The 12,112-nt window shown below is 50.2% G+C and overlaps 1 protein-coding gene across 5 annotated transcripts in view; it reads left to right on the top strand.

Annotated features, from left to right (window-relative positions):
- Nucleotides 1-12,112, top strand: part of LOC119966225 (kunitz-type serine protease inhibitor-like) — a 106,015-nt gene that overhangs the window by 76,642 nt on the left and 17,261 nt on the right. For 3 of the 5 annotated variants that reach the window (XM_038797575.1, XM_038797572.1, XM_038797573.1), the window contains one exon: nt 3,484-3,531. In XM_038797575.1, the coding sequence (XP_038653503.1) occupies nt 3,484-3,531 (48 nt within the window). The remainder of the gene's footprint in view (nt 1-3,483; nt 3,532-12,112) is intronic. The other 2 variants (XM_038797576.1, XM_038797574.1) reach the window with 1 other exon arrangement.

Here is a 12,112-nt window from a genome sequence, read left to right as displayed (position 1 = left end):
CTAACCTCGGTTGTTGGTAAAATTCTAGAATCGATCGTTAAGGATGAGATTTCTAAATTCTTGGAAGAGCAGGGTCGGATTAGAACAAGTCAACATGGATTTAGTAAGGGGAGGTCGTGCCTGACGAACCTGTTAGAATTCTTTGAGGAGGTGACAAGTAGGTTAGACCAGGAAAACCCAGTGGATGTGGTCGATCTGGATTTCCAAAAGGTCTTTGATAAGGTGCCACACAGGAGGCTGCTGAGTAAGGTGAGGGCCCATGGTGTTCGAGGTGAGCTACTGGCATGGGTTGAGGATTGGCTATCTGACAGAAGGCAGAGAGTTGGGATAAAAGGTTCTTTTTCGGAATGGCAGCCGGTGACCAGCGGTGTCCCACAGGGTTCAGTGTTGGGGCCGCAGCTGTTCACCATATATATTAATGATCTGGATGAAGGGACTGGGAGCATTCTAGTGAAGTTTGCCGATGATACGAAGTTAGGTGGTCAGGCAGGTAGTGCTGAGGAAGTGGGGAGGCTGCAGAAGGATCTAGACAGTTTAGGAGAGTGGTGCAGGAAATGGCTGATGAAATTCAACGTGAGAAAATGTGAGGTCTTGCACTTTGGAAAAAAGAATCCAAGCATAGACTACTTTCTAAAAGGTGAGAAAATTCATAATGCCAAAGTACAAAGGGATCTGGGAGTGCTAGTCGAGGATTCCCTAAAGGTAAACATGCAGGTTGAATCCGTGATTAAGAAAGCGAATGCAATGTTGTCATTTATCTCAAAAGGGTTGGAATATAAAAGCAGCGATGTGCTATTGAGCCTTTATAAGGCTCTGGTTAGGCCCCATTTGGAGTACTGTGTCCAGTTTTGGGCCCCACATCTCAGGAAGGACATACTGGCACTGGAGCTTGTCCAGCGGAGATTCACACGGATGATCCCTGGAATGGCGGGTCTAACATATGAGGAACGGCTGAGGATCCTGGGATTGTATTCATTGGAGTTTAGAAGGTTAAGGGGAGATCTAATAGAAACTTACAAGATAATACATGGCTTAGAAAGGGTGGACGCAAAGAAACTGTTTCCGTTAGGCGAGGAAATGAGGACCCGTGGGCACAGCCTTAGAATTAGAGGGGGTAAATTCAGAACAGAAATGCGGAGACATTTCTTCAGCCAGAGAGTGGTGGGCCTGTGGAATTCATTGCCGCGGAGTGCAGTGGAGGCCGGGACGCTAAATGGCTTCAAGGCAGAGATAGATAAATTCTTGATGTCGCGAGGAATTAAGGGCTACGGGGAGAATGCTGGTAGGTGGAGTTGAAATCCCCATCAGCCATGATTGAATGGCGGAGTGGACTCGATGGGCCGAATGGCCTTACTTCCACTCCTATGTCTTATGGTCTTATGGTCTTATGAGGTGCAGCTTCCATTAAAGATGGACAGACTTTCTTTGAGAAGTAGAAGCTAGCTGCACCAAATCGCAAATCAGGTCCGCTGGCCTAACTAATGCCATGTTTTAATTTTTAGCTGAAGAGCTGTGCCAAAATGTGCCAGACCAAAATGAGACATCAGCTTCAACAAGTCAGCATGTATTCAGATGGGACAACCATAAGTTAAAGACCTGTGGTCAAATCCCTCGTCTGTTTACCTGCTCAGATTCCGAGGTTGGGATTCTCCGACCCCCCCCCCCCCCCCCCCCCCCCCCCTCCGACGGGTCGGAGAATCGCCTGGGGGTGGCATGAATCCCGACCCGCCGACTGTCGAATTCTCCGGCGCCAGGGATTTGGTGGGGGCGAGAATCGCACCACGCCGGTCGGGGGCCATTGGTAGCGGCCCCCCCCCGGCAATTCTCTGGCCCGTGATGGCCCGAGTGGCCGCCCATTTTAGGCTGGTCCTGCCGGCATAAATTACACCAGGTACTTACCGGCGGAACCTGGCTCCGTGGGCGGCCTCCGGGGTCCTCGGGAGGGGCGCGGGGGGATCTGGCCCCTGGGGGGGTGCCTCCACCGTGGCCTGGCCCGCGATCGGGGCCCACCGATCCGCGAGCGGGCTTGTGCCGTGGGAGCACTGTATTCCTTCGCGCCATCCGTAGTAACAGTCAGCGATGGCTGGCGCGAGATGAACCCCACCGTGCATGCGCTGGGATGACGCCAGCACACGCCAGCGCTCCCATGCATGCACCAACTCGCGCCGGCCGGCAGAAGCCCTTCAGCGCCGGCTGGCGTGGCGCCAAGCCTCTTTCTCACCAGCGAGTCACAAACCACTCTGCCGCTGGCCCAGCCCTTGAAGGTGCGGAGGATTCTGCACCTTCAGGGCAGCCCGACGCCAAAGTGGTTCATGTCACTCCTCGCCGCCAGAGTGGCCCGCCCTGCCGGTTCACGGAGAATCCTGCCCATTATATTTAGAACTAGGTAAAACTCAAATGTAAAATACCTTATTAACACCACCAAAGTATATTGGTTGCTGTGATAGGCACCTGCCTGTCTGCACTAATTACAACTCCCACTTTAAATGGAATACTCATGAGCTTAAAAACACTCAATCATAAAACCCTGAGTTTGGAGCTGGGTGTTGGTCATAATCTTAAATTCAGTTATTTGAACTTGCCCATAGAGCTGCAAACCATCCAATCAGGGAACACAGTGTGGGGGATTAAATTTCAGCCCATTACCTAAATGCCAGAATTCTTGTAGACACCCCCGATGCAGATTCTGGAGTTGGCCTCCCTGACCTTGAGGGGAAACAATGCAATTAGCTTGTTGTCTTCTGTGCTTATTGAGACATTGTGTATACTAAAACTGGTTTTAAGTCTTATTACCACTCAATAAATGGATTGGTTTTGTAAGATTTGAAATATCTCACAATCATGAACTGCACGGTGGAAGTCAGCAACTTTCAATTTCTCCTTATTAACCAGCTCTAGATGAAGGAGGCAAGCAGATTCAGGACTGATAACCAATTCATGGCAGGATTGAAAAGATGCAGACAGTCTCTCTGATACAAGAATGGTTACAATTTTATGATGGTCATATAAGCAGATGACAAAACAACACATTTACAAAGACTGAAACCCAACAAGTTGATGATTACCAAGAGCAGCATACTGGAGCATATCTATTTGAATGCAGTATCCTGGAGAATGTCTTTTTAATTATCGCATGGTTTCGATGTAATCATGACACCACTGTTTTATTTCCTGTCAGAATCCGTTCCCAGGCATCAGTGACTGATGGTTTGGGAGGTCCAGCAAAACGTAGCTCCGTTTAAACACTGATTCAGTATTGAGTGCACCCAGGATTTCCTATAACGGGACTGCAGATGGAGGGCTGGTGTCACCTTTGCTGACTCATTCGGGAATTTGGGAATGTTGAAAACAAGCCTTGCTTCTAGCATGTCAAGTTGATGTCTATTTTCTTTGTTTCTTCTGACAATATATTGACCATTGACTCTCAAATTTTTAACTGATTAATATGAATCAGTATGTAACATTTCTTCTTTCCTATCCTAGCAAGTTGATCAACTGGTGGTGACAACTGACAAGGTATGGCCTTCCAAGGTTGGTAAACACTTCTTATCTGATTTATTTTGTGAAATGTACTCTTGTAAGTGATTCTTGTCCTCAAGTCGAAGACAGTTTGATTAGCATTGCCTTAAGATCCAATGAAATCTCAAGCATTAACATCATTCAGTTCCCTGGTCTAACCTGATTTGCAATTTTCATCGTGACTTCAAATGCAAATTTAGGTCTGCCTTTAGGGTAAAAAGTCATTGTCGGATTAAAAAGTTCTGTGCATCAGTAATAGCAGTTTGCATTTATTGAATGCATTCAACAGAAAATTGTCCCAAGCTGTTTCACAGAAGTGTATGAAATCTTGATTATCAACTCCAGGAGGAAAAATTTGCTGGAGTAGTTAACAAAGTGGGTTTTAAGAAGGAGAAAGAACTGGAGGACTTTTTGCCAGAAATTAACAAAACATAAGGCTCAGGTGGTTAAGTCATGACTGCCAATGATAGGGTGAATGTGGGGAGAATGAACCATCCAACATCTGGAATAGGGAGGTAACTTTGGCTCGGGTGTAAGGTAAGGTTAGGTGAAGCTGTAGAGATGGGAAGGGATTTAAACAGAGGATTTGAGACATTGGGAACGGGGGCTAATCTAGAAAATTGGAGGGGAGTGATCATGTGATGAAATCTCCCACTGTACTTCTGGACAGAATTGGCCGAATTAATGTCAGAGGTAATTAACATCTCTCTTCTTTCTACTTCATATATCTTTTTTTAAGGCAGTTAATTACCATCTGATTATCATATACCACCCTTCCAGAGTACAGATGATGGTCTATCACATGAGGCTTTTTTACCATTTACAGCATTTCAAGTTGTCGAGATCGACCCTGATAAAGAGTGAGGATTCTAATTAGATTCTGTTGCAGAGCTGCTCCCAAATCTTGAATATAGACTAATCAACAGAGCGACTATAATCTTGCAGGATTTTTAGATGCGGGAAACTTTCTACCCAATTGGTGAAAAGGCCTTGACCAAGGGGTTGTTTCTTCACCACAAATAATATTAGCAATCTGGAGCATGACCCGTAACAGCCTCCCTGAACAGGCGCCGGAATGTGGTGACTAGGGGCTTTTCACAGTAACTTCATTTGAAGCCTACTCGTGACAATAAGCGATTTTCATTTCATTTCATATAAAAATCAAGAAATTTGAGGTGCTTGAATCAAAAAGCATGTGATCATGGGAGGCTTCAATCCACATATTGGCCGTGATTCTTCAAGCCCGCACCGGGTCGGAGAATCGGCGGGGGGGGGGGGGGGGGGGGGGGGGGGGGAATCCCGCCAGTCCGCTCTGACGCTGGAGCTGCCGATTCTCGGGCAACCGGAGAATCGTCACCAATCACGGCGGCACAGTCGCCACGGCGCTGGTCGGGGGCCGTTGAAAGCGCCCCCCCGCGGCGATTCTGCGCTCGACAGGCCAAGTCCTGCTGGCGTCGTTTGCTTATGATCCTACCCGGCGGGACCTCAGCGTTCTGGCTGCGGGGGCCACACTGGTGGTGGGGCTGGGGGAGCTGACTCCGGGGGGCCCTCCACGGTGGCTAGGCCCGCGATCGGGGGCAACCAATCAGCGGGCGCGCTAATTCCGGGGGGGGGGCTATGTTTCTCTGTGCTGGGCCCCTTTAGGGCTCCGCAATGTTGCCCCCGGGCTGGCGCGGAGACCGACGTGGCACGCATGTGCGGACCGGCGCCAGACGTGGCATGCATGCATAGACTCGCGCCAGCCATGGCGGGCCGGCTTTCGGTGCTGGAGCAGCGCACAGCACTCTGGCGCTGTTCTAGCCCCCGAGGACGGGGAGAATGATTGGGCCTCGAGACCCGTTGACGCCGGCATTGCTCGCGCCAATTTTGACGCCGGCGTCAACACTTGGCCGGGATTTCGGAGAATGGCAACCTCTGACTGGGTAAACCTAATTAGCACTATTGCTGTCAAGGAACAAAGAAAAAAGAACAAATTCCTGGTATGTGTACAAGATCAACAATATTTTGAAGAACCAATTGGAGAATGGGCTATTGTGGATCTAGAACTGTAACAACGAGAAAGGGCAAATGAATAACCCCATGGTAAAGGGGCCTTTTGGAAATAGTGACCAGAATGTGGTAAAATTTTACATAAAGATTGAAATTCATGCAGTTCAATCCAAAACTAGTGTCTAAATCTAAACCAACGTGTAGGAACAAGTTGGCCATGGTAGTTTCAGGAACTATATTACAAATACGGATGGTATTTTGTGATATATTGTCAGTGTCGACCTCGCCTGGGAGGCTATGGCCGTGATTGGGGCACCAGCCTACTCTATAAAAGGACGGAGCTGCAGTACCGGAAGAAGGTGAATGACCTTCTTCGCACAGCCATGGTAAGTCGACCTCCTCATGTACCCCATGCACTCATTAACACACGCCTCACATCTCCACTTCCACCCACCATGCGGGGTCACAACTTGTCATGCAGCCCCCCCTCCCCATAATGCACCCAGTAGCTCCTGTGCCCCTGACATATCTGCCACCACTCACCTCCCACACATGCCAGACAGACTCCATCCCCATCTGATGTGGCATGACCACCGCTTACAGCTCCCCATCTGTCTCATTGCAGGGCATATCGAACACAACAGGTGTGAGTGGGCACAGCCTGCCGGAGTGATGCCAGAGCTTAAAAGACGAACCCCCTTCGAGGAGCGAGTCCTTGAGCTTGCCAGTGAGGATCTGGACCACATCTGTGAACAAGATGGGGGCCAAAGGCATTCTGCCATGCGCAAGCCTCACATGAGTCACCTATCAGTGTTCCCCTGTCCCGCACTAATGCCATCTCCCTTCAATTTCAGGTCAACAGCAGAGCAACATGGTCCATCTGAGTGGCCCCTGAACACCACAGACCCGACCTCTGAGAGAGATATGTCAGAGACCAGCATTGAAGAGGTGTCTTCACCCATACCCTCCACCAGCACAGATACTCGCAACTCAGTGGGATTAAGTAGTAGTTAAGTAGTAGGCTGGCTTCTGGCTCACTCAATTGTGAGCAATTCACACCTGATGATTCACAGCAGGCGGAGGCAGGGATGTCCTAGGGACACCGCACTCAGAGGGATGATAGAGTCCAGATCTTTGCTGAGTCCCAGGCTGATGCTATGTCCCTGGAGATGGTCATCCCAGAGCTCCTGGAGCTGTAAAGGCAGACTTGCGAGCACCAGAAAGGAATGATAGCACCCCTCATCGGACATCAAGGCTGGCTGGAGTAGTTCCATCGCCTTCTTTCCAAGCAGATGGTTCCGTCACTCCTCCACAACCAGGCCAACACTACAAGGGTGGCATCCACAGTGGAGACCTTGGTGCAGGACATGCAGTCCAGGGCGGAGATCTGCCCTCCATGGTTCAGGTCATACACTCCATGACTGAGGGCATGAGCTCCTTGATGCATGGTTTAAACTGCATGGTGCAGGCACAGGTTGGAATCCACAAGTTTCAGCACCAGAGAATAGTGGGGCATCTGGATCTCACTCCAGCTGCCCTTCTATCCCATCAAATCCAAAGTGAGATGGATCAGCAGGAAAGAAGCCTGGGGCTTTCCACCCAGGCGACTTTGGGGGTGTCAAGCCCATCTGACACCTGTCTCCTGTGAGTAACCAACCCCCCCTCCCCCCCCACCCCCACCACCACCACCCCCGCCAAGTGTGGACATCAGCAGGCTGCTTCAGCCTCAGCTGGAGATATGCCTAGACGTAACGGGACAGTGAGAAGACTAAGAATCTATAGGCACCTTCTGGGCACGGGTGAACCTAGGCACAAGTAGAGTGAGATACCTTCAATTACAACTCAGGAGAGAAGATTGGTAATTCAAAGGCTTTAATTACCAGAGAACCGGACAGCTGCCGAGAAGTGTGCTCACAGCATGCTGCCCAGTGAGCATCAGCTTATATACCATTTCCTGGGGGCGGAGCCAGAGGCGGAGTCCCCCAGGGTTCCAAACTCAGTCTTAAAGGGCCAATGTATTAAAGGCAAGGTACAGGTACAGCAGTTATACCGATACCATTCATCACATTCACCCCCTGTTTAAAAAAACACATAGTCCGTCGGGGGTGAAGTGGAATTATAAGTTCAGTCTTTTGGGTCTTTTGGGTGGTCTGACCGTTCGTGCTGACCTTCTCCGCTCCGGTGGTGGTGCCGTGGATACGGTCGGTTTCGGTGGTGGTATATCCGGGAGCACGGTTGACTGAGCCTTTGCCCGCTTTGGAGCGGGGGGGGTATCCGGGGTGACTAGGATAATTGGTGCCGGCGCTGGCTGGGGGGAAGGGGGCGCTATGGGGGGGGGGGCGCTGTCGGGTCGGCAGTTGGTGCGGGGAGGGGAGCGTCGGTAGGAGCGGGTGGGGGGGGTTGGTGGGGAAGCCAGCGGGGTCAGTGGGAGAGCCAGTGGGTGCCAGGTCTGGCAGGGAGATGGTGTCCTGACTGCCGTCGGGGTGCTCGACGTAGGCGCATTGAGGGTTTCTGTGTAGCAATTGGACCCTCTTGACTATCGGATCTGTTTTATGGCTCCTCACATGTCTCCGGAGTAGAATTGGTCCCGGAGTCGTCAGCCAACGTGGAAGCGAGACCCCAGAGGTGGACTTTCTGGGGAAGACAAACAAACGCTTGTGAGGGGTCTTGTGCGTGGCTGTACAGAGGAGCGACCTAATGGAATGTAGGGCATCGGGTAGGACCTCCTGCCAGCGGGCGATTGGGAGACTCCTTGACCGTAGGGCTAGAAGGACAGCATTCCAAAATGTTGCTTTCTCCCTCTCCACTTGCCCGTTTCCCCGCGGGTTATAGCTCGTCGTCCTGCTCGAGGCGATGCCCTTGCTGAGCAGATATCGACGTAGCTCATCGCTCATGAACGATGTACCCCGGTCGCTGTGGATATAAACGGGGAAATGAAACAGTGTGAAGATGCTGTGCAGTGCCTTGATCACGGAAGCCAAGGTCATATCAGGGCAGGGGACAGCAAAAGGGAAGCAGGAGAACTCATCGATAACGGTGAGGAAATAGATGTTGCGGTTGGTGGATGGAAGGGGCCCTTTGAAGTCCACACTTAGTCGCTCAAAGGGCCCAGAGGCCTTTATCAGGCGAACCCTGTCTGGTCGATAGAAGTGCGGTTTGCAGTCCGCACAGATCTGGCATGCCTTAGTCATGGCTTTGACCTCCTATGTGGAGTAAGGTAGGTTGTGGGACTTGATGAAATGGGCAAGCCGGGTGACCCCCGGGGGGCAGAGGTCATCGTGGATGGCTCTCAGGCGGTCCTTTTGCGCGTTGTCGCATGTGAAGTGGGACAGGGCATCCGGGGACTAGTTGAGCTTCCCCGGGCGATATTTAATATCGTACATATAGGTGGAGAACTCTATCCTCCACCTCAGACTTTTGTCATTCTTTATTTTGCCCCATTGTGCATTAGCGAACATAAAGGCAACCAACGGTTGGTCAGTGACAAGGGTGAACCTCCTACCGGCTAGGTAGTTCCTCCAGTGACACACAGCCTCCACTATGGCTTGTGCCTCCTTCTCGACTGCAGAGTGCCGGATTTCCGAGGCGGTAAGGGTTCGGGAGAAGAATGCTACTGGTCTGCCCGCCTGATTGAGGGTAGCAGCCAGGGTGACGTCTGATGCGTTGCTTTCTACCTGGAAGGGAATGGTTTCGTCCACCGCGTGCATGGCGGCCTTGATGATGTCGGCCTTGATATGGCTGAAAGCTGACTGGGCCTCAGCCGTCAGGGGAAAAACCGTGGTCTTAATGAGTGGTCGGGTTTTGTCCGCATATCTAGGGAATCACTGGGCGTAATGGGAGAAAAGCCCCAAGCACCGTTTGAGTGCCTTGAGGCTACGGGGGAGGGGGAGTTCCTTAAGGGGACGCATGCGGTCGGAGTCTGGGCCTAGGACCCCGTTTTCCATGACGTAGCCGAGGATGGCTAGCTGGGTTGTGTGGAACACGCCTTTCTCTTTGTTGTATGTCAGATAGAGGGCCCGGGCGGTCTGCAACATCCTCAGGTTTGTGTCATGGTCCTGCTGGTCATGGCCGCACATGGTGACGTTGTCCAAGTACGGGAAGGTAGCCCGTAAGCCGTACTGGTCCACCATTTGATCCATCGCACTTTGGAAAACAGAGACTCCGTTTGTGACGCCAAAAGGGACCCTGAGGAAGTGAAACAGCCGACCGTCTGCTTCGAAGGCCGTGTAGTGGCGGTCCTCTGGGCGGATAGGGAGTTGATGATAGGCCGATTTTAGGTGGACCGTGGAGAATACCCGATACTGGGCGATTTGATTCACCATTTCCGCTATGCGGGCAAGTGGGTACTCATCGAATTGCGTAAAGCGGTTTATGGTCTGGCTATAATCCACTACCATTCGTTGCTTTTTCCCGGAGTGGACTACCAATACTTGTGCCCTCCAAGGGCTGTTGCTAGCCTCTATGACCCCCCTCTTTTAGTAGCCGTTGAACCTCTGACTTGATGGTGGCGACGGGCTTACAGTCGGGTGTGAGGTTCGCGAAGAGGGGGGTGGCGCAACTTTGAGTGTCACCAGGCTGCAAGCCGTGAGTGGGGGCAGGGGTCCGCCGAACTTCAGTGTCAGGCTCAGAGGTGCAGAGGAGATTTACCAGGATGCTGCCTGGACTGGAGGGCATGTCTTATGAAGAAAGGTTGAGGGAGCTAGGGCTTTTCTCATTGAGCGAAGAAGGCAAAAAAGTTACTTGATAGAGGTGTACAAGGTGATGAGAGGCATGGATAAAGTGGGTAGATTAGGACATTTCCCCAGGGTGGAAATGGCTGTCACGAGGGGACATCATTTTAGAGTGATTGGAGGAAGGTATAGGGGAGATGTCAGAGGTCGGTTCATTACACAGAGAGTGGTGGGTGCGTGGAATGCACTGCCAGCAGAGGTGGTGGAGTCAGAGTCATTAGGGACATTTAAGTGACTCTTAGATAGGCACATGGACAGCAGTAAATTGAAGGGGTGTAGATTAGTTTTGTGGTGAATGTGATTCACACGGTATTATAAGTTACCAATGTCACTCTGTTCCCAGTATATATATGTACCAATATTGTAAGTGCAGTTGCACTACCTGACCACCAGGGGGAGTAGCTCTGGGAGTACTCGAGAGTTTGTACTGGGCTCCCCCCTTGGCTCCGCCCAGAACTCCTCCCCCTGGAGCTGCTGTATAAAGATCCGTGCCACAGAGTCAGCCAGCCAGTTCACCGAAAGTTCAACGGCTAACAGGCTGGCTCTGCTGTAAGTATATTAAAACCGCTATTCTAATTCTACAAGCACGTGTCCGTAGAATTGATAGTTCCCTCAAGTTTGATGTTAGATTAGGATAAATTGTCATCACAATATTGTGGGCCGAAGAGCCTGTACTGGGCTGTACTGTTCTATGTTCTATGGTCCATGAGTTTATGTCCACATCGTCAGTAGGTAGAGAAGCATATGGAGATCTAATGACTTCGGAAGAGACAATAGCAGCTGAGATGTGGCATTTAACCTCCTGAATCACCCCGTTTAGTGGCAGGTCACATTCAACTCTCTGTGAGGCAGGAGTCAGGCATTTTGCAGGGGCCAAGAGAAGCATCATTCTGACCTCACAACAAATCATCATCCATCTCCTGCAACGCCTGGTCAGTCTCTTTAGTGCCCTGACCATGAATGGTGCGACCATGATGATAAAGTTCCAGCCGTACAGTGGTCAGATGATGTAAGACCCTATTGGTAGGAGGGGTCTTGATACCCTAGCCCGAAAGGCAAACCGAGAGGCAATAAGGACGCCTCTAGTCCTGTGCTTCATGTGGGCAATGACCATTACCTCAGATTCTTCCTTCACCTCTTCCGCAGGTTGCCCCTCACCACCCTCGACATCTCATCAGTTGTAATAAAATGAATAAATTAGCACACAAATAGACATAAACAGGTATGACATCGTTGGGATTACAGAGACATGGCTGGAGGGTGACCAGGAGGGGAACTGAACATCCAGGGGTATTCAGTATTTAGGACGGTCAGGCAAAAATGAAAAGGCAGTGAAGTTGCATTGCTGGTTAAAGAGGAAATTAGTTCAATAGTGAGGGAAGATATAGACAGCTGAGAAACACCAAGGAGCAAAAAATGTTAGTGAGTGTTATATATAGACCCCCAAACTGATTTGGGGAATGATATTAAACAGGAAATTAGAGACGTGTGCAAGAAAGGAGCATCTGAAATTGTGGGTGCCTTTAACATGCATATTGATCAGCAAATCAAATAAGTAACAGTACGGTGGAGGAGAAATTCCTGGAGTATATTTGGGATGGTTTCTGGACCAATACTTTGAGGAACCATCTATAGAAAAGGCTATTTTAGATTGAGTATTGCGTACTGAGAAAGGAATAATTGTCAATCTAGATGTACGACCATAATATGATTGAATTCTTCATCAAGGTGGAGAGTGACGTAGTTGATTGTGAGGCTAGTGTCCTGAATCTTTTTTGTTTTAACAAACAATTTTATTGAGGTATTTGTCGGCATTGTACACAGTTACAGATAACAAAAAAATTAAAATGTGCAAACATCAACGTAAAGCCAAT

The sequence above is a fragment of the Scyliorhinus canicula genome, chromosome 5 (genome assembly GCF_902713615.1).
Source record: "Scyliorhinus canicula chromosome 5, sScyCan1.1, whole genome shotgun sequence".
Taxonomy (NCBI): domain Eukaryota; kingdom Metazoa; phylum Chordata; class Chondrichthyes; order Carcharhiniformes; family Scyliorhinidae; genus Scyliorhinus; species Scyliorhinus canicula.
Note: the sequence above shows the minus strand (reverse complement) of the source record. Positions and strands in the feature narration are given on the sequence as shown.